The sequence below is a fragment of the Aureobasidium subglaciale genome (genome assembly GCF_000721755.1).
Source record: "Aureobasidium subglaciale EXF-2481 unplaced genomic scaffold scaffold_1, whole genome shotgun sequence".
Lineage (NCBI taxonomy): Eukaryota > Fungi > Ascomycota > Dothideomycetes > Dothideales > Saccotheciaceae > Aureobasidium > Aureobasidium subglaciale.
In genome coordinates this window covers 1,140,346-1,164,711 of record NW_013566994.1, presented here as the reverse complement: position 1 = coordinate 1,164,711, position 24,366 = coordinate 1,140,346, and the positions used below count along the sequence as shown (strand labels likewise).

General features: G+C 50.4%; 10 protein-coding genes across 10 annotated transcripts; 4 read left to right on the top strand and 6 right to left on the bottom strand.

Moving 5' to 3' along the window:
• Positions 1 to 875: 875 nt before the first annotated feature.
• AUEXF2481DRAFT_1253 (glycoside hydrolase family 5 protein) lies at positions 876 to 3,310 on the top strand (the record flags this gene model as incomplete). The annotated part of the gene is made up of 4 exons (XM_013492461.1): positions 876 to 1,300; positions 1,354 to 1,522; positions 1,578 to 3,038; positions 3,092 to 3,310. 4 exons carry the CDS (start codon positions 876 to 878, stop codon positions 3,308 to 3,310), a joined length of 2,274 nt encoding a protein of 757 aa, XP_013347915.1.
• A 744-nt stretch (positions 3,311 to 4,054) lies between these two features.
• Positions 4,055 to 4,467, bottom strand: AUEXF2481DRAFT_1252 (uncharacterized protein; the record flags this gene model as incomplete). The annotated part of the gene is made up of 3 exons (XM_013492460.1): positions 4,055 to 4,090; positions 4,146 to 4,231; positions 4,284 to 4,467. The coding sequence occupies 3 exons, from the start codon at positions 4,465 to 4,467 to the stop codon at positions 4,055 to 4,057; spliced, it is 306 nt and encodes a 101-aa protein (XP_013347914.1).
• Positions 4,468 to 6,167: 1,700 nt separating this feature from the next.
• Positions 6,168 to 8,996, top strand: AUEXF2481DRAFT_196102 (glycoside hydrolase family 78 protein). The gene is made up of 2 exons (XM_013493003.1): positions 6,168 to 6,247; positions 6,470 to 8,996. The coding sequence occupies exon 2, from the start codon at positions 6,635 to 6,637 to the stop codon at positions 8,783 to 8,785; it is 2,151 nt and encodes a 716-aa protein (XP_013348457.1). The 5' UTR covers positions 6,168 to 6,247; positions 6,470 to 6,634; the 3' UTR covers positions 8,786 to 8,996.
• Positions 8,834 to 12,306, bottom strand: AUEXF2481DRAFT_1250 (uncharacterized protein; the record flags this gene model as incomplete). Its single annotated transcript, XM_013492459.1, has 2 exons — positions 8,834 to 12,198; positions 12,258 to 12,306. The coding sequence occupies 2 exons, from the start codon at positions 12,304 to 12,306 to the stop codon at positions 8,834 to 8,836; spliced, it is 3,414 nt and encodes a 1,137-aa protein (XP_013347913.1).
• Positions 12,307 to 12,682: 376 nt separating this feature from the next.
• AUEXF2481DRAFT_1249 (uncharacterized protein) lies at positions 12,683 to 12,972 on the top strand (the record flags this gene model as incomplete). The annotated part of the gene is made up of 3 exons (XM_013492458.1): positions 12,683 to 12,748; positions 12,799 to 12,894; positions 12,949 to 12,972. The coding sequence occupies 3 exons, from the start codon at positions 12,683 to 12,685 to the stop codon at positions 12,970 to 12,972; spliced, it is 186 nt and encodes a 61-aa protein (XP_013347912.1).
• Positions 12,973 to 13,092: 120 nt separating this feature from the next.
• AUEXF2481DRAFT_1248 (uncharacterized protein) lies at positions 13,093 to 16,476 on the bottom strand (the record flags this gene model as incomplete). Its single annotated transcript, XM_013492457.1, has 4 exons — positions 13,093 to 15,870; positions 15,923 to 16,116; positions 16,171 to 16,366; positions 16,426 to 16,476. The coding sequence occupies 4 exons, from the start codon at positions 16,474 to 16,476 to the stop codon at positions 13,093 to 13,095; spliced, it is 3,219 nt and encodes a 1,072-aa protein (XP_013347911.1).
• A 296-nt stretch (positions 16,477 to 16,772) lies between these two features.
• AUEXF2481DRAFT_25645 (uncharacterized protein) lies at positions 16,773 to 17,518 on the bottom strand (the record flags this gene model as incomplete). Its single annotated transcript, XM_013492592.1, has 2 exons — positions 16,773 to 17,448; positions 17,475 to 17,518. 2 exons carry the CDS (start codon positions 17,516 to 17,518, stop codon positions 16,773 to 16,775), a joined length of 720 nt encoding a protein of 239 aa, XP_013348046.1.
• Positions 17,519 to 19,084: 1,566 nt separating this feature from the next.
• On the top strand, positions 19,085 to 20,218 carry AUEXF2481DRAFT_1246 (glycosyltransferase family 8 protein; the record flags this gene model as incomplete). Its single annotated transcript, XM_013492456.1, has 3 exons — positions 19,085 to 19,522; positions 19,578 to 20,069; positions 20,120 to 20,218. The coding sequence occupies 3 exons, from the start codon at positions 19,085 to 19,087 to the stop codon at positions 20,216 to 20,218; spliced, it is 1,029 nt and encodes a 342-aa protein (XP_013347910.1).
• Positions 20,219 to 20,479: 261 nt separating this feature from the next.
• AUEXF2481DRAFT_76343 (uncharacterized protein) lies at positions 20,480 to 21,547 on the bottom strand. The gene is made up of 2 exons (XM_013492851.1): positions 20,966 to 21,547; positions 20,480 to 20,910 (listed from the first exon to the last, which is right to left on the bottom strand). The coding sequence occupies exons 1-2, from the start codon at positions 21,268 to 21,270 to the stop codon at positions 20,655 to 20,657; spliced, it is 561 nt and encodes a 186-aa protein (XP_013348305.1). The 5' UTR covers positions 21,271 to 21,547; the 3' UTR covers positions 20,480 to 20,654.
• A 422-nt stretch (positions 21,548 to 21,969) lies between these two features.
• Positions 21,970 to 22,689, bottom strand: AUEXF2481DRAFT_25642 (uncharacterized protein; the record flags this gene model as incomplete). Its single annotated transcript, XM_013492591.1, has 1 exon — positions 21,970 to 22,689. The coding sequence occupies one exon, from the start codon at positions 22,687 to 22,689 to the stop codon at positions 21,970 to 21,972; it is 720 nt and encodes a 239-aa protein (XP_013348045.1).
• Positions 22,690 to 24,366: the final 1,677 nt, after the last annotated feature.

Genomic DNA, 24,366 nt, shown 5'->3' with positions numbered 1-24,366 from the left:
TCCGATCGTACAAGCCCTTAATTGCCATCTTAGAACATACTATGGACGAATGCACTGACTCGACGCACTATCTTTTGCTTCCCATCTGTACCCGTTGCAAGGATGATAGGCATACCGGGTCGGCTGAGACCTTAGGTGGCTCTGGTAGCGAAGAAGGACGTTTTTCTTGATCTCCAAACACGAACTGACAACGAAGAAGAGTTCAGCAACGGCATGTTGACGCAGGACGAAACATGCGACGATAGAACTGGAAACGATTGTTCATTATACAGCAGATATCACACATTCCCACTTGTCAACCTCACTGCAAGTGTGCAACAGTTCTAGCTTCTAGATCTTGCTAAAAAAGATCATCAAACCCCCTACATGCATGCAGAGAGCACGAGGCTTGGGGGATTTTCCTTCCGGAAGCACAGACCGAGCCCACTATTCCCAAGGTTCCGTCCCTCGTGTCGGGCCTCAGCTGTGTGTGCTATGTGCCATACAAACCTTGTCATTCATGGCTCTCCATCAGCTGCCAACTTCCCCTGAACTGGTGTCAAACTTGGGTCAAGTACGCATAGCCAAGGTTTCCTGCCCTCGTTGAATATACCATCTAGTTGAGAAATGACCCAGTACGGTCGTCTTCTAGGGCTTCCAGAAGAGACATGTCCCGATTTGTACCAATCCACGATCTTTCTCAGGTAAGGCCAGCATAGTGCATCCGAGTCATCAATAATTCGACATTCATGGTCAGAGCTTGACAGTATGCCTGGGCTTTGAAGTTCGATCTTCGGCAGGTAGCGAGCCACGAGGTAACATATAAAGTGATCTCCATGCCCCAGTCGAAAGAAGATCAGACAACAGCTTCATCAAGACATTTGTTCCATCTCACCATGCGCTCATTCATTCTGCTGTCCGCCGCTGCGGCTCTTACGCTCGCTTCCCCTGTTCCCCAGGAGCTTGACTTCTCGTTGATCGATACTGTCGAGACACCCTCGAACGTCACCGTCCCTACCAACACCGATGAGCTCATCGTTAGCTACGACTCTGATGCTGCTGCTGCCGCCGTTCAGACTTCGGTCCTGACTGGTCAGACTGAGATTGATATCTCCAACAGCACCACCAACAGCACCAGCTCTTCCACTCTTCGCAGACGTGGTACCTGTGCTGTTCAGGCCAGCGGTTCTGGTCCTGTCCCTTCCCCCGACACCGCCTCTTCCTTCCTTTCATACTCTGCCTTTGCCAGTGCTGCATCGGCTGCCGCCACTCCCTCTGGCTACACCCAGGCTTTCAAGAACCTGAACGCCTCCAACAACGCGTGAGTACTCTCTGTGAGCCTCTTTCTCGTCAACCGTGCTGACAATACATTAGCTACGGCTACCTCGGCTTCACCAACCTCGCCTCTTACGACTCGGAGAAGTGTGCTAGCAAGTGTAATGCCATCTCTGGCTGCGCATCTTTCAACCTGTACTTCGAGCGTGACCCTAGCAAGGATCCCGGAACTGGCTGCGAGGATCCTTCATCGACCACCAACATCAAGGTATGTTTTACAAAGCGACTATGACTCCGATCAAGATCTAACGAACGTCGTATAGTGTGTTTTCTGGGGAGGCCCACTTACCACTGCCAACGCCAACAACGCTGGCCAGTACAGAAGCAAGTTCCAGGTTGTCATTGCTGGTTCTAACGGATACGTTAACAACACCATCGAGCCTGCTGATGGCTTCACCTCGCCTTCATACTACGGCAACACTGCTATTGATGCCCCCAACGACTGCAACGACAAGTCCACTTTCCTTGGATCTCAGGTCTTCACTGGTGGCCCCTTCGATGCCAACCTTTGCGCCGCTGCTTGCAATGCTCAAAGCGCTACCAATCTGAAGGCAAACAAGCCTACATGCAAATTCTTCAATACTTATATTTTGTCTCGCAACAACGTCGCTATTGGCCAGTACTGCAACCTCTACTCTCAGACTTGGGCATCATCCTACGCTACCTACAAAGGCTCCAACAGCGGCGGTAACAAGTATACTGTTTCTTACTCTTATGGTTTCTCTAGCTCTGCCGATGCCGGAACTTGCAAGAAGCCCACTACTTCCACCTGGGTCATCAGCTCTGCCACTGCCACTGCTAGCTCTACTGCCACCGCTCAGCCTACTACCTCGGGCGGCTTTATCAACTGGAAGACTTTCCAGGCAAACGGTGCTAACCTCGGTGGCTGGCTCGAGAAGGAACAGACCCACGACCCCATCTGGTGGGCTAGCGTTGCCAACCTCTCTACTACCCCTGATGAGTGGACTCTCTGCCAGACTCTTGGTGACCAGTGCGGTCCCACTCTCGAGGCTCGTTATGCTTCTTTCCTCAACCACTCGACCATTGACCAGCTTGCCTCTGTCGGTGTCAACACTTTGAGAATCCCTACTACCTACGCTGCCTGGGTCAACGTCCCTGGATCTGCTCTCTACCACGGTAACCAGCAACAATACCTCAAGGCCATCACCGATTACGCAATCAACACATACGGCATGCACATCATTGTCGGTCTCCACTCTCTTCCCGGCGGTGTCAACAACCTCGACATCGGTGAGGCTCTCATGCACGACGACTTCTTCTACAACACCACCAACCTCAACTACGCCTACGAAGCCGTCGATGCCATTCTCGACTTCATCAAGGCCAGCGGTAACATGACTTCCTGGACTATTGGACCTATCAACGAGGCCTCTGACAACCTTCCTGGCTTTGGTACCTCTGCTGGTCTTACCGATAAGGGTGCCCAATGGGTGGCTGATTACATCAACGGAGTTGTTTCTCGCACCGCGAAAGTTGACAGCCGTATCCCTGTCATGGTCCAAGACTGTTTCAAGGGTGCTAGCTTCTGGGAGCCATATTTCGATGCTTCTGCTAATCTGGTCATCGATTCTCATGTTTACTATTTCGCCGCCGCGGGGACTTACTCACAATATGTTGCCCCAGCTGTTTGTGGACAAGCATCAAGTATTAGTTTGGCAACCAAGTTCCCCAACTTCATTGGCGAGTGGGCCTTACAAGTAATGGTAAATGTTATGGTATCCTCTGATGCAGTTTCATGATGCTAATTCTTTTTCAGTTCAACAACAATCTTTCTGACCGTCAGTTGATTTTCAACACCCAACGCTACGCTTGGAGCAAGTACGTCAGCGGTGGATCATTCTGGACTGCTGTCTCTTACTCTACTGCGCTGGTCGACGGACAAGGAACTCAGCGTGACTACTGGTCCTACATCGATCTGATCAACGAGGGCGTTATCAAGCCAGAATCGGCATTCAACGGTACCGCATTCTGCTAGATGTGGCCACAGAGTTTGAGCATCACGGTACTACTGCTTAGTGCTAGTACTACTAAGTGCCGCTAGAGAGTATATGCTGTTTCTAAGGAAGCTTCATCAACTCTTCCAACATCACCCCGTATCAATACCCCTTTTTCCTTTTTCACTTCACGATAGATGATTCTAAGTTCTTTTTCGGTATATACGCCTATTTATAGAGAGTGGTTTGTCGATTAACAGTCGTGTATATATGCCATCCAAAAAATCCTTGTTCTCAAAGAAGTGCCTTCTCTCCACAGACGTGACGCAAGAACCACAACTATACTGTGCATTTCCACCAGCCTTCTCGAAAGACGCAATCAATACGGAGGAGCTATTGTTCTGGACTCGGCCTGAAAAACTTGGCTACTCCGGCCTCAATGAAAGTGCGAAAAGTAGCTGTGAAAATGCACAGTCTGTTTGTGAGAAAACCCGACTTGATGAAATAAAGCAAAAGAATGTTTGCTCTCAAAGGAGGCTTTCGATATTTCAAATTCCATCTTGCCTTTATACAGCTCTTCTTCTACCCCTGCCTCAAAGTCGGAGGTAGCGCTACAAGCAAGGCCGAATTTTTCCCTTGAAATTTGACTGGTTTGTCATACTGAAAGCTGTCATTTCAACTCAATCAGCAAAGATGTGGAAAGAAATAATTGTAATTCGAAATAACACTATTAACTCGTTTCTAAATCATAATAGCTCCATTGACATGGAAACTTTGCTCCCGGTTCAAGCAGCGCTGCACAAAAGACCAGCAGAGTTAAGCTGAACAACAGCAATCAGTCTTTAACATCACAGTACGTCGTGATACTCTACTCACCAGGGAAAGAACACAGCATTCAGGCTGCTTGCCCTGATCGGCGCAGTAAGCAGTAAAGGCAGTGGTAGTGTTCACAGTAGTAGGGACTGCAGAGAATAAGCAATCGCACGTAATAAGGATTAATGATAAAAGGTTTACCAGAGGTACAGGCCAAGTCAGCAACACCGAGAACATCGGTGGCACAGCACATGGGAGTGTCGAGGGGACCACAGAGTCCTGCTGCGGCACGAGTGTCGAGGGTGGCAGAACGACGCTTCATGTCGGGAGTTGCGGCTGCAGATGCAACTGCGGCGATGGCGAGGATGCTGGCGAAGACCTTCATGGCGATGGTGGAAGTGTTTGAGGTGTGTGTTTGAAGTGAAGAATGGAGTAGGTTGAATGAGATGAAGATGTGGTTGTTCTGGTCTACTTCCTCGGGCAAGATGCCTCTTTTTACACCATTGACTTCTGCTTCAACTCACTATCATTATGCCTCTCGGACGTAAGACCTGACGTGCACTCCTATCTATCATCGAGGTGCACGAGGACAAACGCGAACAAGCAGTCATGGTTGTGGACCACAGCTCGGATGTCAGTCTATCGAAGTTAGAAATCGCACAGATGTAAGGGAGAGCCAGCGGAGATAGTGATGAAAGTAGAGGTGCATACAAACGTGTACTCGTAGATCCTTTGACGGCGCTGATCTTGATCACCACGGTCGGCTCTACTTGCTACACACATAGAGCCGACGACAATCTTGTCAGCTAGGACATCTTGTAAGTCAAGACCGCATATTCTGAGTCCTTATACAGGGAGTCAGGTGGTATTCACGGGAGCCTGATACATATCACAGGGGAATTGAATGACTCTTAGAGGAGACATATGATGCCCAACCCGATTATTGGGACACACATCAGTAAGCAATGTTGAACATCTCACTGGCGAGATGACATATTCAATAGCGACTCGGTTTGTCCTTCCAGATTTACGAGACTCTAGAATCGGAAGTACAGGTCCCGAGATCTTTAGGGCCGTCCATTGTTGCAGATCTTGAAAGATCAGGCTATACCTGCGGTATAGGGTGTTGATTAAGTTTGACCGTTGCAAGCGAGATATCCGATGAGGAGTGGTGGGCCAGGACAGCAGCTCAGTGATTATATATCCGCGAATGTGCTTAACATGTATTAACAAAGTAGCGAATGTTGCGGCTCACAATCAGTATTAGACAAGTGTCGTAGAAACTGTACTTTGGTTAAGCGATCGACCGGGTCCTATGACCATGTTGATTCAATCAAAAGCCTCCCTTGCCATATCTTATGAGCACTGATTAATCCAAAGTCTCGACGAGGACTAGTGACTGGAAGCAATATGTCAGTGAGTAGGCAAGAGCTGCCAAGTCTCTCGCCGTCAGTCGAGGTTGGAAGAGGCGACGGCTGTTGTCACAAGGAAGCTCGGGTATAGAGCCAGACTGCGGATCTCATGATATCTCCACCTCTTGTCCTTCGCGTACGTCCGTATACATTGATCTGTCGGGTATTCAGTGTCGTTTGGTTTGTGGTTCGAGAGGCGATTCCATCAACATCTTTCTGGTTGTCATCCTTGAGCTTTCGATGCCTTCAGTTGTTGCCTTCCAGAGTGAGCTGGCGTTAGGAACCAGTTCCGCTCCTAAACCAATCCTTTCCTCTGCTGCTTCGATTTCAAGTCGTCGCGCACCTGACGCAACCATTTCTCTTGCTCGAGCATACCATTCCTTTTCGGCCATGATAGCGAGGAATAAGTTAGCAGTATTGGAAGTCATGAGAATAATAAATCACCGACTTGTAATCGAGGAGGTCTTGTGAAGCCAAGTCGGCAGTCGTCAACGCCGCTCAAAATTGCCTGTGACGAACTCGCCGTCCATACGACAGGCACAAGATGGAATTGCCCAGCCCGACCTCGCTCGCCTCCACATTCCGCGATGCGATTGCTTCGAACAAACACGAGAAGCCAGGTGCCGTTATCGCTGGGCACCGACCTGCCACCTTCTCGCCTTGTGCGAAATGCTGTCGGACTTGTAGCTGTCTCAAGGCACGAACCCCCCAGGAACTTCAGCGATGGCTCCGAGGCACGTCTTTCATGATTCTGTATGTCAAGTCTGTCGATATGAGATATGACTGTGCATTGCTGCAGCTCACCGTTGCTTTGCTCTGATCATCGGAAGAGGATGGATGTGTTAAAATCGACAATCCGCAACCCCGCACCACCCCGCCTTTGCCTTGCATACAACTCTTTCTCATCCATGTCGATCTTCATGCCAATTTGTCTGTCCGATGCGACGAGCTAACCCAGTTTTCTTGATCATCCAGGGTTCTATCATCTATAATGTTCAAAACTCTGGTGCTCGGAGGGCATTGCACCGAACATCAGCGGGATGATGTAGACAATGTAGGTACTGGGAAGAGTCGATAAAAACTCGAGCATGTCTTCAATGGACAGCAACATCAGCTCCAAGCATACTCAGTAAGGTCAACATGCATCGCCAACTCGCTGCGGCTTTGGCTACTTCTTTAGTCGCCTCAGCGTCGACTGTACCTTATTCTCAATATATCCTCGCGCCTTCGCAACGAGACTTATCTCCAGTATCAGTATATCGAGCCAATGGCACCGTGGCCAACGCTGCTGGAGTCACTACCTCTGGATCTGGAGACACCACATTCAATAGTGCCTCAGCTGTCACCTATGACTATACCAAGAACATTGGCGGTTTGGTCTCCTTTGTGGTCAGCGGTTCGTCGGACAACGACCAATATATTGGTATCTCCTTTACAGAATCTTCCCTGTGGATATCGCCCGATGGCTCGGATGCCACCCAAGACATCGGCATCGACGAGACATTGTGGTTCAAAATCACCGGGCCAGGAAACTACTCTGTCGAACCGCTGCATGAACGTGGTGGATTCAGATATCTGAATGTCTATCACAATACCACTGGAAATGTCACGTTGAGTCATCTGCAAACATACTTTACTGCCATGCCGCATTTCCCTGATGATGGCATTGGCGAGTACACGGGCTATTTCCATAGTAACGACGAGAAGCTGAATCGTGTCTGGTATGCCGGTGCTTACACAGACCAACTTTGCACCATTCCTTCGACGTCCGGGAACTCCCTAGTCGACCTCGATGCTACCGATCCTAACATACCAACAGTATGGTGGTCTAATAGCACACTTACCAATGGTAGCTCAGCCTTCACCGATGGTCCGAAACGCGACAAGTTGATCTGGCCGGGCGATTTTGCTATTTCTGTCCCAGGAGTCTTCCTGTCTACTGATGACGCTATCACCGTCAAGCTCTCGCTTCAACAACTGTTTGCTAGTCAAAATACTACGACTGGAGCACTTCCTTGGTTTGCTCAACCTCTATATGCATTCCCAGATAATGGCTTCCTGAATCTTGGCAGACGAGTCTTCAGCTTCAACTACCATCTCTTCACTCTACTGGGCCTACATAACTACTGGATCTACACTGGCGATGACGAGTATCTACAAAATAACTGGAACAGATTCAAGCTCGGTCTGAACTACAGCTTGAGTTTCATAGACGAGACTGGTTTAGCCAATGTGACTTCCAGCTTCGATTGGTTGAGAGCAGGCATGGGAGGCCACAACATCGAAGCAAATAGTATCTTGAAACACACCCTAGATGTAGCTGTCACACTTGCATACGCCGTCAACGACACCTCTCAAATCGCCACTTGGACAAACGCCTCCTCCGCCATCGTCACCGCCGCAAACACACTTCTCTGGAACTCCACAGCATCCTTCTTCAAAGACAACGAAACCACCACCCTCTACCCCCAAGACGGAAACGTCTGGTCCATCATCTCCGGCCTCGCCTCCCCTTCCCAAAGCACCGCCATCTCCACCGCCCTTTCCGCACGATGGGGTCCTTACGGCGCTCCAGCCCCCGAAGCCGGAACCACAGTCTCACCCTTCATCACAGGCTTTGAATTACAAGCACATTTCCTCGCCGGTGCACCTCAACGCGCAATAGATCTCATGCGCTTCATGTGGGCGGACTTTATGCTCGACGACCCTCGCATGACGAACAGCACATATATCGAAGGCTACGATACCAGTGGCTCCCTCCATTACCCAGCTTATGCAGACGACGCCCGCATTTCTCACTCCCATGGTTGGAGTTCTGGGCCTGTACTTGCTCTTTCTACTTTTGCGGCTGGTTTGCATGTGCTGAATTCTACGCATTGGGTTGCGCATCCTCAGCCTGGTAATTTGACGAGGGTGGAAGCTGGGTTCAAGGTTGGGCATGGGTTCTACGCCGCGAACTACTCGAGTACTGCCGAGGGAGCGAGGTATGAGCTTTCTACGCCTGAAGGTACGAGGGGAAGTCTTGTGCTTGATACTCCTGAGTGTAATGCTAGGATAAGCATTACAGGTGTCATTGGTAGTGGTGGTAAACATGCTAGAGCTGATGACCACGGGCATGTTAAGAATTTCCACTGGGCGAAGAAGGTTCAGAGTCATGGTGCGGCAGCCAGTCCTTGGAAATGTGGCGTATGGGGACCGTCGACTCCAGAGTATGAGACTGCGTCTGACGATACTGTCACGGTGGATAATCTCGCAGGAGGAAACTATACAGTACTCATCACATGTATTTAAGATTGAGAAGGAGGCTTCGGAGAGCCAGAGATATAGATTGATGAAATATCACTCTTCCTCGTCACCACCATTTCCTTCCTCTTTGACTCCTCCAACATCAAAGAATCTAACACTCCTCCCCGTTTGTTGAGCACCAACCCCGTTCGTCCCAAAACCATTCGCACCTCCAAACCTCGTACGTCGAAAAGTCGCTGGTGTAAAGCTTTCCTCAGCCAACCCCACACCACCTCCACTGCCCGTCGAACTTCCATAACCACCTTTCCTCATTTTCCTCTCAAAAGGCGTGACTTGTGGTGTCTGGATGTTATTACTCCTCATAGGTGCAGGAGTAGTAGAAACAACCACTTCTCTCCTCACCGCCTTCGCAGACGGTAAAGCCGAGAGTGCTTTTGCGCGTTGAGTGCGTTTGGACGGTGTTCTTGTCATGTAACCAGGCACTGGTGTTCCAGTAACCACACTATCAAATCTCTGCTGTGGGGGTCGAGTGATGACATCGCGGAGAACGTCAAAGGATGTCCATTCTTCCGCGCGGTGGGTGGCGCCGAAATCAAATTCTTCGACATCGGAGTCTTCCTCATCATCGTCTAGGAGAGGTGCAAGTCTGCTTTGCGCTGATAGTGGGACAGGACCAGGTGTCTTACGTGCAGAAGGTAGTCTGAGACTGCTGAAGAGATTTGAAGATGGCGCGAAGGGTATGGGAGCAGGTGTAGGAGCGACGACTGGCGATGGTGCTTTGGTGGGAGAGTCTGGTGGATCATCCTGGGGGTCCAACGGTAGTGGTAGAGTCCTGGCTGCTCTTCGTCGTGAGGCTTGCTCTGCCCAGTATTTCAACATATTTCTACGATGCTGTTGCGAGTTACGTTTTTCGAGTGCTGCAGCAGAATCTAGATTGCGTCGATGGCAGAAAAGAGCCCATTTTAGTTTCTTGAGCGTTCCAGTTGCGAGTACATCGATGGTCTGGGAGTGAAGAGTCAGAGCCTGTGCGTGATGGAGTAACACTTCTTGTCCCTTTGCGACCAATACTGCGATGGTTCGAAGGAATAGCAAGCGAGCGGAAAACTCATCAGCTTGAATAGATAGTTGATTGTTCAGTTGTGTCTTGTCACGCCATAAGCCGAAGATGACAGTGCCAGCGTTGATGTGACGATTGTTGGCTTGCTCAATGGCATCGGTGTCAAGCTGTCTGACCATAGTGGCTCTCTCCCTCCAAGCAGCGAAGCAATCACGGACCAAACGAAGCTTGATTCGACCCCTGACATGGACATAAGCATCTCTACGCTTGTTACGTTGCGATTGAGACGCAGCATCTTTCCACTTCTTGATGGCACTACTGGCCAGACAGTAGAATCTAGCATCGTTTGACCAGTGATTCAACTTCAGGAGATGCTTGGTTCGTTGCGACCAGAATGGAAGGACAGCATTCATGGTACGAGTGTTTCTGAATTCGAGCGCTTGTCGCTCCATCATCTCTTCTGCTCGCGATATGCCATGGAACCTCAGCATTACAGAAGCCAGCGTTCGTCTTCGTTTGTGCTCCTGGAAGATCATAGCTGCCTCTTCGAGGTGGAAGCGCTGCTCGGACAATCTCAAGCTTAGAGTCTGCATTGCACGGTCTTGTAGTTTACTGTCCATGACTCGTCGGAAGAGAGCTAGACGGGATTGCAAGACCCACTTATAGAGGTTCTCGAGTACAAGTCTGTCGTCAATCCTGGTGACGAGTGCTCGGGATCGCAGATTGTCGTTCCAACTTGTCCATGCCTTTTGCAAGACACGGCGCCGGTCGATAGCGCTGGCTTGTTGATAAAGTTGAGTGTTGAGTTGCCATACAGAGACGGCTGTTGTGATCAGTCGCGTTGATACAACTGTAGAGATTACTTTCGAAGCGTGTCCCAGCTTGGATTTTTGTAGCAAGTGATGGAAGCAGTTGTTCACCAAGCCAGCTCGATGCCGCTCCTCTGCAGCCTGGTTCAGCGACCGGATCGCTGCAAGACGCACGACTAGAGTCCTGAACGTCTTCCGGAGTAGGTTGGCGTTCCGCTTGTGAGTAGCAGTTGTTCCATGCTGACGAAGACGTGTTACAGCACTGCTCAAGCGATGTAAACAGGACTGCTTCGCACGATGGTCGTGCCACACTGGAGCTTTACGCTCGCAGAAAGCCCAGAACCACTTCCACCAAGTTCGCTGGACCAGATTTTCTTCATATATAGCGGCAGCGCGTTCGTTGTCAACAGCTTTGCGAGCGGCATTCGTTCTCCAGACCGAGAACCACTTGCGTAGACCCAGACGGCGACACTTGAGGTCATTGACGGCTGTGATGTCACGCCAGGCGTTGAAGTAACGTGTGCGCAAAATGTGTCTTCTAGCAACAGATGTCCTAGCAATCTCGTCGCTAGTAAATTGAGCCCAATGGGTGAAAGCCTTGTTAAGCAAGAAGAGGTCGCGTGCACGAGTCGCTCTGCGTTCATACTGTTCGAAGAAAAGCTCAGTCTCAGCTGCCTGACGTTTCTCTGATAGCTTCGCGGCCCAGATACTGAAAGCTTGAGCTTTGAGAAGACGCTGATCATGATTTTGGGCTATCCGAGTCATGTTCTGGATGCTGGCAGACTCCTGAGACAAGTGGCGAAAACATCGGCGCGCAGTCTTGATCTGAGAAACATGAAGGAATGCTTCGGCCTCATATGTCAAATCAGCTTCGAGCGAGCCGACTTGATGAACAGCGGCTTGAGGATAAGAAGGCAAGACAGGGGGTGAACTAGGAATGTCGGACTCAGTGTCATCATCGGTTACGCCGTTCTGGTAATCCAGCGTGTGTTGGTGTCGAGCCCATGGTTCAGGAGCTGGAGGGCGCGGTGCTCTGACGCTGCCTTGAGTTGACAGAGAACGGCTTCTTCGAGGATGCGACTGAACTTGTGCATCGACTCTGCCTCGCGGCGACACACGGTTCGTGGCAGGTAGTGCATTGGCCGAGTGACGTGGGTTGCGCGACAAATCGTCCAGCGAAGTGTGTGGGCTGTGTCCGGAGCGGGCACCACTGACCCAGCTTTCATCCAGTCTTGTGTCGTTGAAGCTCGCCCTGCGACTTCGTTTCGCACTTCCCGACCCCAGCTCTTGCGGCGGTCGAACGTCATCTTCTGGGAAGTCTAGAGCTTCATCCTCGATGACGTCCTGATCGTCTTGTACAACAATGTGAATGTCGAATCTGGCCAGCAGTTTGCGCAACTTGGACATCAAGGATCGCGAACTGTGAGAGCCACCTTCGCCCAGGCGCAACAGGTAGCGGAAGAAGCGCTGGTCATGTTCAGGAGCGATATCATGGTCTGCGAGGACTTTGTCGTATGCCGCAAAGAGGGCTCGGAAGGGAGGATTCGGTGATTGTTGCGCGTCGCTCACAATCTGAAAGAGGATGTTGATGTCTGTGGACAGTCAATTAGTCGAGTGTCCTGTGTCGCGTAGAAATGGAAGTTCAAATCACCTCGATCACTCAGTGGCGGCAACTCCTCAATGTCCGACGAGTCTGGCATTCGTGTCGTGTGTTCTTGTTGCTATTGACGCGTTTCGTTTCGGTCGTCTGTACCGTCGCTGTATGGATGGTCGAGACGGCATTCGCGCGTTCATGTGTTTCGTGTCTTCGGGTCGATAAATCATGCAATGCTGGTAATTGGTGTCATGTTCGTCGTTTTGCGCAAAAAGAATGTAGCTGCTATGTACTAGGCGCAACTCATTGTTGTTGTCTCGGGTAAGTGCCAGAAAGAAACGCGACCAGGGCAGTGCAACTCTCACATGCAGAGAACAGCCCTCGGTTGCTTCCGATGACCGCCTTGGGAGTCAATGACATCGCCAGTTGCTTCTCTACCAACGCCTTCAATTATTCTATCACCAATACATCATATAACAATCATGTCAACACCACGAGTAAAGCCCCTCGAAAAATTCATTACAGCCACATCAAAGTGCACTCTTGAGGTAGCTTGCTCCTCGTTTTCCACAGTCGGTCAATGCTGATTCGATTGTAGGGAGCTGCATATGGCAAATGTATCGCCGCTGAATATCAAAATGTTCGCAAAGACATGTGCGCAAAAGAGTTTATGCAACTGAAGAACTGCTATTTGGTAAGCTCGGATTGCTAGCCTGATTTAACGACAGCTCTAACGCCCCAATCACAGGCAGCGGCAGGAAGAAAGCGATAATCACATAGACACGAATAACGTAGATCGAGGAACACGGCTTTTGTATTTTCTACTCGTAATTCTGACCTATTTATTCTATCGATCAGAAGGAAAACAACATTTCTGCAAAAGAACATCTTATCATAGCTTGAAAAGCATCAACTTGACCAGCACATCTCTAACGTTGGCATCCTCCTCTGCCAATGCTCCCTCGCTGGCAGCATCTTCGCGTTGGATCTCTCCCTGGATAGCCTTGTCGAACAGTGACTTTTGCTCCTTGAACATGCTGTCAACCTCGTTGTTATCGTCCTTGACGACCTTGTACACCATGCGCACGTCATCAGTTGGTACGAGACCGGCGCTCTTGCGGAGACGCTGCACTCTGTTGACAAACTCTCTGGCCATACCTTCCTGTGCGAGCTCGGGGTATGCGAAACTGTCGAGGATGACGAGGCAGCTGTCGTCAACAGACACTTCAAGGTGCTTGGTCTCGGGTGTTTGTTGGATCCCACGCTGAACTCTGAGGTCCTCAGTCAAGAGGTGGCAGCCCTCAATGGTAATCTCGCCGCTTGACATGAATGCCTTGATGTCGGTAGATGTGAGGTTGGGGATGGCCTTCTTGACCTTGGCGGCATCCTTCTTGAACTTGATACCTAATGACTTGACATCGGCGAGGGCAGAGTACTGGACGTGGTACTTCTCCTCATCAGAACTAAGGATGAGGTCACGGATGTTGAGCTCCTCAACAATGTATGACTCGAGACTCTTGACATCCTCAAGGTATTGAGGGTCAGAGTGGATGACGACCAGTGACTTGAGAGGAGTCTTGAGCGAGACGGTTCTTCTCTCACGGCACAGACGCCCTTGCTCAATGACAACTTGCATGCGCTTGACACGCCTCTCAACAACCTCGTCGAAGAGCTCCTCGCGGACCTCGGGGTAGGGGAGGAAGTGAACTGAACGCATGTCCTCGTAGTGCATCTCTTTGGGAATGTGCTTGGAGATGCGTTGGAAGATGTTATCAGTGATGAAGGGGACGAAAGGAGCGAGTCCTCTGACCATAGTGTAGATGACCTCGAACAGAGTGTTGAGAGCGTGGAGAGCATCGTCTTGACCGGCCTCACCCTTCAGACGTCTGCGGTTGAAACGGATGTACCAGTTGGTAGTGTTATCGATAAGCTCGAGCAGACGAGGCACGACAGTATAGAGACGGTACACGGACATCTCGTTGTTAACGAACTTGAGCAGAGACTGGCATGATGCTAGAATCCACTTGTCCATGACGTTAGTGTTGGTAGTCTCGAGGGAGGTGTCGTACATGAAGTCAATGTCGGACTGCTTCTTCAGAAGAGCAACCTGCTGCTCGAAGAAGTTGTAACTGTTCCAGAGAGGAAGGATGACACTTGAGACTATCTGCTTGACACCTTGTTCCTGGAAGCGCAGAGGCTCGGCACGGACGACGGGAGAGTTGATCATGTAAAGACGGAGAGGATCAGAACCGTACTTGTCCATGATTAGGTTGGGGTCCGGGTAGTTCTTGAGCGACTTGGACATCTTCTTACCATCCTCGGCAAGAACGATACCGTTGACGACACAGTTCTTGTAAGGGAAGGTGTCGAAGAGGAAGGTACCAAGGAGAGACATGGTGTAGAACCAACCACGGGTCTGGTCGAGACCTTCAGCGATAAAGTCACCAGGGAACTTGTCGTGGAAAGTGTCCTTGTTTTCGAAGGGGTAGTGCTGGGAAGCGTAGGGCATGCTGCCCGACTCGAACCAACAATCGAAGACTTCCTCAATACGGTGGAGGTCGCCATTGCCTTGCTTGCTGGGAATGGTGATGCCATCGACAGTGTCTCTGTGAAGATCAGCGATCTCACCAGTAAAGCCACTGAGCTCCTTCAACTCAGCAATGCTGCCGATACAGACGACCTCCTTGAAGTCCTTGCTAACCCAGAGAGGAATGGGAGTACCCCAGAAGCGGTTTCTTGACACGTTCCAGTCTCTTGCTGATGCGAGCCAGTTGTGGAAACGACCGTCCTTGACGAAGCCAGGGACCCAGTGAGTCTTTTCAAGGTTCTCGAGAAGCTTGGGAACGACGTGCTCAACCTTGATGAACCATGAAGGAACAGCACGCTGGATGAGGGGAGTCTTTGAGCGGGGACAGAAGGGGTATCTATGGACAATCTGACTCTTCTTGACGAGACGGCCAGCCTTCTCGAGATGCTTGATAATATCCTTGTCCGCAGCTTTGACGTGCTGACCCTCGAAGTCGCGGACCTGCGAGGTGAAGTGTCCAGAGGAATTGAGAGGGTTGGGGGGAGGGCGCTTGTCGTTGATAATGCCGGCCTTCCAGGCGACTTGGTAATCGTCCTCACCAAAGGCGGGGGACTGGTGAACAACACCGACACCCTCATCGACCTTGACGTACGTGTCGTTGAGAACCTTGAAGCCAACACCCTTGAACTCCTCCTTGAAGTAGTCGAACGGCGGCTCGTACTCAACGCCAAGCAGCTCGGAACCCTTCATCTTCTCCAGAACAGTGTACTTTGCCTTCTTGGGGTCCTTGTAAAGCATCTTCAGGCCAACCTCGAGCAGGATGTACTTCTTGTCCGACTCTTGATCGTGGATCTTGATGTATTCGAAATCAGGGTGAACACATAGCCCGGTGTGCGAGGGGAGGGTCCAAGGAGTGGTGGTCCAGGCGAGGAGGTATTCGTTGTCGCGACCGAGGATGGGGAAGTTGACGACAATGGCAGGGTCCGAGACGTCGCGGTAGTCTTCTTGGGCCTCAGACTTGCTGAGAGGAGTACCGAGAGCGGTCGAGTAAGGGAGCACCTTTGCGCCGTGGTAGACGAGGTCCTTTTCGTAGAGCTGCTTGAAGACCCACCAACATGACTCCATAAAGGTTGGGTTCATCGTCTGCGCAACGTCAGCGGCTGTGTGTGTGTCCCGTACTCTTGCTATTCCTCACCTTGTAGTCGTTGTCAAAGTCGATCCATCTTCCGAGACGGCCGACAACTCTTCTCCACTCTTGGGCGTAGGTCATGACAACCTCGCGACATCTGCGGTTGTACTCTGCGATACCAATCTGCTCAACAGCCTCGCGACCGCGCACGCCGAGCTCTTCCTGGAGCCTGTTGTCGATGATCTGCTCGATGGGAACGCCTAGTTCTTGTCAGACAAAGCTGCTTGTTGTGCTTGTTCGCGCGTGTAACGGACCGTGGGTGTCCCAGCCGAATCGACGCTCGACATGGTGGCCCTTCATGGACCAGTAACGAGGGATAATATCCTTGATGGTCGAGGCCAACAGGTGACCATAGTGAGGTGTGCCGGTAGCAAATGGAGGACCATCATAGAAGGTGTATGGCTTCTTCTGCGCCGACAACTCGAGTTGCCTTTGAAAAGCGTCGATCTCCTAAGCTCGTGTGTCAGTTTGCTGCTTTAATAGTGCGCGCGGTGGAGATGTGCGCATACAGTCCACTGAGCGAGGATACGCTCCTCTTCCTTGGGAAAGTTGACCGCCATGATGTATGTGTTTCCGGTCGTGAGCCCAAAGTGGTGGTGGAATGGTATTCACTTTTTTTGGCCGCTGCGGGAGTCATTCACGGCGGAGTCACAGAGTGGGTTGGAATCTGGGGCAACTCTTGGCTAAACCTTCCTGCTCTGCTCTGGTATCTACTTAGATCCTCTCGTCTGCTCTTATGCCCACTCTCTGGCTACCTAATGTGCTACCCCTTTCGACTTCGATTTTGTTCAATTGAGCCCGAGGAAGTGAAAGACCTTCACGCAATTTTCCCACTTGAGTTCCTCAGTCAACATCGTCACCACCAGTCACCACCATCACCAGTCACGTCTTCCAAGTATTTCGCGTAGAGCCCATAAGAAAGCTCCGGTGTCGAACGAATGACGTCTTGGATGATGGAATTATTCTTGAACATGCAAGACCATGACCACAGATCGTGGGTGACCATCTCTTGGAAGTTATGATCGGGTTCAGCGATGCCACTGAAAGCAATGACGAGAGCAGTACAGAGTCCGCTGTTCGTTGTGTCGAAGCATTCTTTGTACTTCGCCAGTGCCAAAGTCTTGAGCCTTGGTATGCCGTACTTCTCCCCCATTGCGTACATCTTCGCGTGTTCGGCTAGGATACCCTTGGTAAGATGGGCGTCACGAGAGCTGTTGTTGCTTAAACACACGACATCCTCGTGGTAGTCATGGTGATAGAGACAATGAACCATGAGTTTGACAGTAGCGGTGTCCTCGACATCCAGATCCCAATCGAACTCAGCAGCAGTGACTGGACGCTGCATTGCGTCAGGATTACGACCGGCGCTGGCGGGAAGCTCAATGATCCCCGTTTTGCCTTCTTGAAACGCGTTGGGTCGACAGGCTGCTCGAAAGAAGTCTGACTGAGGGCCGATGATGGCTTTATGAACGTTGTACGTATCGGAACCGCATACGATTTTCAGGTCAGAGTAGGCTCCGCTTTCATAGAGACTGCAGATTGGTCACATTCTTCAAACCTCTTCACTTCTGCTGATGTATGCTTCAGACCCACGTAGGTCATCGATGAGACTTGCAGAGAGAAGTGGACCCGACTCTAACACGTTGTGCTATACAACTACCGTCTCTCATGCAGCTCGGGCTCGATTTGATGAGACGAATGCAGTACCTCGCCGCACACTGCCCTGACATCTCAGCAAATCATAGATGCGTGTCCGAATATCGAGTCACGCGTAAGAGAAATGTAGGCATTCGATACCTACGTTCTATCGAGATGTCCCTAAAGCTTTAGGCCAACAAGCGGAGCAGTCTTAGCCCGAAGCTTTTGCACAGAGTAAGCCCGGAGGTAGCACATCATGGCTTGTTGTCGTATACGAGTAGCACCTAGATCTGTCCCTCCTTGGTCCTGAAAGCAAGGTTGTGAATGGTGGCTGAGGCACAATAGCGGAATCGATCTGACAGATACTTGCTCCCTGAAAGATGCCAGACTATCAGTGTTTGGAGCAGCGTGTACAGTTTCCACACTACAATCGTGATCTGACAAAGATCAAACGGCTAAACCTCGGAGTCGCGACCAAGCAGTGGTAGAGTCCATGGTATGTTGGGCAAGAAGCAGCGAAGCGGTACTTCAGTAGCGCGTCCAGTCATTTCGACCAGTTTTGCTTTCCCGCGTGCTTGCCCCAAATCTCCCGGGATGCGACCTCCCAGCGTGTGAAATGCTGTCATGCTTCGTAGCTGTCTCAAGGCAGGACATCTTACCGATGTGTAGCAATGTCGTCGAGATACCGTATCTTCGTCGACTCCCTGCCCTGTGTCCATCATCATGATATCTTACTGTGTATTTCTGAAGCTCTTCGTTGATCTGCTTTGGTCATGAGGGCAGTGATGTCGCAGGATTTGGCAAACGTGCAGGGAAGGATTTCAGTCCGCAGAACAACGTTGACGCCGTTGCCATCCTGACAGCCGGTAGCAATCGCGGTCTCCCTGCCCGGCATACCTACGTGGAATAACTCGAGCATCAGTGCAGCCTCGGAAATCGATATGGAAGTTGAAATTGGGTTTCAATGTTCCAGTCATGTCGAAGGGTGCTTGCTTTCAGAAGTTCAGCTGGGCTGCGCTCGAGACCCCGTGGCGCGCGCACGCCGGTGCTTGAGCTGAGCCGGTAGACGCGATCTTTCATCAGCTTCAGCTCGACATGGCAGCGCTCATACGGGAAAAGACGTTTGGCCTATTAGGTCGCAATAATACCTCTAGTCAGGTACATCAATAGAATGAAGGTAGATCAGATGAACCCCGGCTCTGCGCCGCTCCCCCTACTTTTCAGGTCTTCAATGATTCGCTCCCCTTAATTTTCGATTCCGGCATTTCTCTCTTGACCCTACCTGGTATTCTCTTTGCTTATCCCCAGTATCTATTCGTCCATCTGGCTCGATCAGACATGTCGACTTGGAAGAACTTGTCGCCTTGGGTGCACAAATACAACGCGGTCCGAATAACAGACGAAGAAGATGACAAACCGGAGACCACAGCACAACCTGGACGGCATTCCTTTCCCAGAATCTCTGCCAGAGACATTCGACTTATACTGATTCTGTTATTCCTCGGAGTGTTCGCTTTGGCTGGATTCAAAATGTCTGCGAATATGCACCTCCCAGCTTCGGGGGCAGTGGAAACTTCGCCGGAGTCACCTCTCTTGAACAACAACCTTGAGCTATATCCGGGTAGTCATGTCGAGACAGACTGGTCCAAATTTGCATACGTGCAATATGTCACGCGGCAAGACTATCTATGCAACTCCGTTATGATCTTCGAAACCTTGCACCGATTGGGAAGTCGGGCAGAGCGTCTCATGATGTATCCAGAAGAATGGTCGCTCACGAACAGCTCATCCGCAGCAGTATTGTTACGCAAGGCAAGAGACGAGTACAAAGTCAACGTGGTCCCTATTCACGTCCAACATTATGATGGCGAAGCAACATGGAGTGATAGCTTCACAAAGCTCCTGGCTTTCAACCAGACTAAATACCAGCGCGTTATCAGTCTGGACTCAGATGCTAATGTTCTGCAAGTAAGTCGATCCCAATCACTCTGGAATGAAGAGACACCACTAACATGTCTGTCAGCCTATGGACGAGCTCTTCTTCCTGCCGCAAGTTCCAGTCGCCATGCCTCGAGCCTATTGGATGGACAACACTCTCTCTTCCCAAATGATCATCATACAACCATCAAATATTGAGTTTGAACGTATCAAGGATGCTTTTGAGCACCGCAAGATGGACGACTTCGATATGGATATCATGAACAACATCTACGGCCGAGACTGTCTGATCATCCCACACAGAAAGTACGATCTCCTTACTGGAGAGTTCAGGAGTAAGAACCACTCCAAATACTTGGGGTCGACAACAGAAGAGTGGAACCCACATGCAGTATTGGAAGAAGCCAAATTCTTGCACTTCTCAGACTGGCCCTTCCCAAAGCCCTGGCTTTACGGTCCCGAGGAGACGAGAATAGAAGTGCAACCAGTTTGCCACAACACAACTGGGGGTGAGGAAGACTGCACTAATCGCGAGATTTGGAACGAGATTTACCGCGAGTTCAGGGAACGGCGTCAAGTAAGTGATACGGTTACGTTATTCGGGGCATCGACTAACCATCTCGACAGAGAGTTTGCGGCGCGAACTTCATGCCTGTGACTGTTGAGAAGCGTTCGGAGCCACGACGTGCTAGACGCTTACCTTCGCCTTTTGAGCCCATATTTTAGATGTAGATACTTTTGTTCCAATGAAGCTATATGTAGCGTGTTCCTCTTTCACGACTAGGATATCTCGTGCTGTCTGATAATTCGAAACAGAGTCCACGGCAGGCTGGCAAAGTAGGTTGGCGATCTCCAGCTGCGCTCAATCCGGGACCTACTGAATAGCGTCAGATTTCTCTACTTAGGTACCTACCATCCCGAGGACCAACATATGTCCCATTATGCCGAGGTTCAGAGTTTAGAGAGAGCTACACATGCGGTATGATACGGGTCAACAAGTGTTAGATCAAGAAGGCGAGTAAGCGTCGTGATATTGTGTAAATTCATGTTGTAGCATTCCCTGAACTCCTTCGTTGTCTGACATTTCAAACGCCAGATCCATCTATCCAATTTTCCATCTATTGTATTCTCCCAAGGGTATAAGATTCGTGTGTTCCATCTCTTACAAAGCAGCACCAAGCGTCAAAGCCATGACACCTGCGCCCAAAACATAAGTCCAACCAGAAGTAGCGACCGAAGATGCAGCGCCAGTCTTAGACGAAGAACCCGACGAGCCCGACTTCTTGCTAGTAAGGTTGTAGACACTGAGGGTGAGGTAGCCACCACAAAGCTCGGAGCTGTTGGCCACACATGCAAGCGAGCAGTTCGACTCGGGCAACTGCACCGACAGTGCAGAGATGTAGTTGCTGCACCAGCACCTGTTGTACCCCGTTAGTGTCCAACTCTTTGTACTTATTTCCTGATCACACGTACTCTTGAGCATATTCCAGGCCAGCGTATTGGTAGTTTGAGTCGCCGCAGTATTGTAAACACCCGGCAACTGTGGTGGTGGTGACTGATTCCATCTTGCCGCCCGAAAGAGCGCGAGTGTTGGCTGTGCCTTCTACACTGGTAGTCTCGTTCCAGCAACCAGCATAGCTGTATCCATTCGAGCCAGCAGCGGCGACAGGAACGACGGTGGCAGAAGCAGAAGCGGCAGCCGAGGCGGAAGTGCTAGACGATTGCGCGGACGCGACTGCGACGAGCGAGAGAGCGGAGACGAAGGCCGAGACGAACATCCTGAATGGCGATTATTATAGCGATCGACTGTTGAAGATACTGAAGCTGAGGTGAAGCCTAGAGACACAGAGATTGAGGTGACAAGTGGGAAGGCACGATAGACAGAAACAACAGAAAAAGGGAAGGAACCAGCAAGACTTGACTTTTTCTTCTCCCTTGACCTGCTTGAATGTCTCACAGATATATGAGGGAAGTCTAAAAACTTATCGTGAATAGCGGCTCTGCTCGGAGGAGCCCATTTGTCCGTACAAGCATTGAATATGCAGGGTCAGCTCGTCGGGCGCGTACAAGTAGAGTTGGTTGAGTGAACCAAGGCTCAAAAATATACGCCTTCTGGCCGAAACGGGTGAAACGGCCAAGGATTTGCGTCTTTGATGAGACCTCAGCTCTTGCCATGCACTTCAGCTCTTGCCTGATTTATACGAGTACGCGATCTTGTTTATGTTGATAAGCGATGGTTCACCGCGGTGCATTGTGTCTATTGCAGAACTCTGATCCCGACTACACCACTCTCCAGGTCATCCAAAAAAAACCTGTTTCCGCGTTTGCCAAATCCTCGATAATCCTTGCGCGCCCAAATGTTTTCTTTACATCATGTGTTGCGATATGAAGACTGGAGAGATACCCGGCATCCTCCTTCAGACTCTCTATATCTTCATCTCAGCCCGCTATAGTATCTAGGATGTTCAATCTTACGACTATAGCTGTGCTAAGTCGTAGTTATGGATCGCGGAGTTGGGTCCAGGAGGCTCGCGAACCACTGCTGGACAAAACCTTGGCTCTGCTTGATGTTCATTAATGTACTCAGAACAGATCATGTTCAATGGGTCATTCTCCATCGCCTGCTTGCCATGTCTGGATTTGTACTCTGAGAGTATCTTCCCCAGACCCCACTTGCAGGGTGGTGTATCTGCTGAGTAAAGCAAATCGCTGTAACGACATGCTCGGAACCGCGGATCCTGGCTGGAGTCCTCCCATACTTGCACAACTCGGCGTCGCCATATGATGTGCTCGGAGGTCCTGATCTCATGGTTTGTACCGATTCCTTCGACCGGACAGCCATATATCTCAATGTCGGCGGAGCGTGCCTGAAGTTCTTGGAATTGCTCTTTCGCGGTATTGAGTTCTTCGACTTCCAGGTACTTTCTTTGGTCTACGGTCAACTCGGGTTGCCCGAAAGCATACTGGTCGTAAATCGTGGTGGCATATGGTTTGAGACCTAACCATAACAGTGCCAGGTCCTTTCTACCCAACTTCAACGTAGAGTCGATGTGAAGCAGGCGTTCCTTCAGATCTTGGAGTCTTGCTGTAATGAACAAGGCCTGATTCGGCTCTGTCACTGGTTCTGTCAGGAGTATCTTTATCTGGTCTTCTCGGAATCTCCGCCGGGCCGGATGAAGTGAGAATGGCGTTCCCATTGTATCCGAAGTTGGGGGACGAAATTCAATCTTTCTCCAGGCCTTCCGAAGCTAGACTCTGGATTTGCAAGTGGTCTCGATGATTTGGCTAAAGCTGACAATAAGCATACGATGCCGGAAAATGGTAGAGTTATGGATGCACGAGGTAAGAAGTTCACATTCTCAAGGAAGACTCTGATCTTATATGACTCTATACGTGACACCGCTGTTACTATTGAGTCAAGGTATGACTCTTCGCTATAACGATTTTGCGATATACAGTGAGCAAATTCGACTGGATGCTAAGGTTGTATCTGGATCAATCTACACGTGGGCGATCGTGGTCTTCGTACGATTACACTATATGTCTGGCTACGCACGTCTATTTGCCAGCCACATGGATCTCTATACGTGTGTTGGCTTCCTTCCCGTACTATGGACCACAGAATCTAGCTATCATCGTAGCGCCCAACGAACACTGCCATCCGGTTTGATCGGAGATTCATACGCGCTAACAGACTCGGATGCCTCAATGCCTATTTTTGTATGCGTTCACCACGATGTCCAGCTTCTCGCTCATCGCCCTTTCTATGCCAAACAATGCCGTATGCTCATCCAAAATTCGTCCCCAGCCCAAGTTGCAAGGGACCGTATCCCACATGTAGAACACATCATTATAACGGCAACTTCGGCGGGCGAGCAAGCCGACCGTACAAGCCAGAGCCCAGCAAGGTCTTTCACGGCACTCGTGTGCCGCGTTTCTTGGTGGAAAGTCTATTCACTGCTGCATGCAGACTCCTCTGGCATGTCGGGTTTCCGGTCTGTCGTATCTTCGATACTGGATCGTTTTCTGCTCTCCGAAGAGTTGAGTGAATCTTGATCTTTTTGGAGCTGGAGCGGACGTGCTGTATGGGTTGACAGGCTTGGCGCTTGTCTTCTCCCTCTCCTTTTGATGACTCGACCTTCCTGTGAAAGCTTGGCCCTGTGTCGCGTTCTTCTCGCTTGCGAAGACATCGACGGGTGGTACATCTTGAACAGCAGATAAGTCGGTCGTGGTCATGTCGCCTGATGGGACCACTATACTCGAACTGGTGACATGCGGTTCTTCGTGCCAAGAGGTTGATATAGCTCTCGGAGTCTCTTCCCGGTCCAGATTACGGATATTGCAAGTAGGCAATATCGAGCCGCGATGAACAGATCCTGATGGTTTGTACATCGCAGACCGATATGTACAGGATCTGACAAGGTAGGTGACACGAACCTTTCTCGCAACGAATTTTTGGTTCTTTGGCAGAAGAACCTTTCATTACTCGCTTACACTCTCATATTGACGCAAGTGCACCTCCTGGCTATTGGCTACCTTAGTTCAGTAATATGAGCAGATTATCCTGGATTTCGACGTTCAAACTTGAACCCGCCATATCCATGATCCATCAACTAAGCTATTGTGAAGGAGGCAGAAGTAGGAGTCATTTGGCTTCCACGTTTTGGAATCGAGAGCCTACCGCGCCAACGGTCAGCATCGAGTCGGTGCCATGAGCCGGCCACGTAAAGATTCCGCACTTGCCTTGTCTTCTAGACATGTGTTTGAGAGCGACACACCAAGCTCGGTAAGGTCGATCAGTTGCCGCACTTCAAGATTGATTGGCTAATTGTCTGCTTCTGGTGTTCAGTTGAGATGGGGGGACGGAGCAAAGC

Coding starts and splice junctions, on each gene's coding strand:
- AUEXF2481DRAFT_196102 (XM_013493003.1), top strand. CDS start 6,635: ATGCATCGCCAACTCGCTGCGGCTTTGGCTACTTCTTTAGTCGCCTCA.
- AUEXF2481DRAFT_76343 (XM_013492851.1), bottom strand. CDS start 21,270: ATGTTCGTCTCGGCCTTCGTCTCCGCTCTCTCGCTCGTCGCAGTCGCG. Junction 20,911..20,965: donor GGCCTGGAATATGCTCAAGA/GTACGTGTGATC, acceptor GGGGTACAACAG/GTGCTGGTGCAGCAACTACA.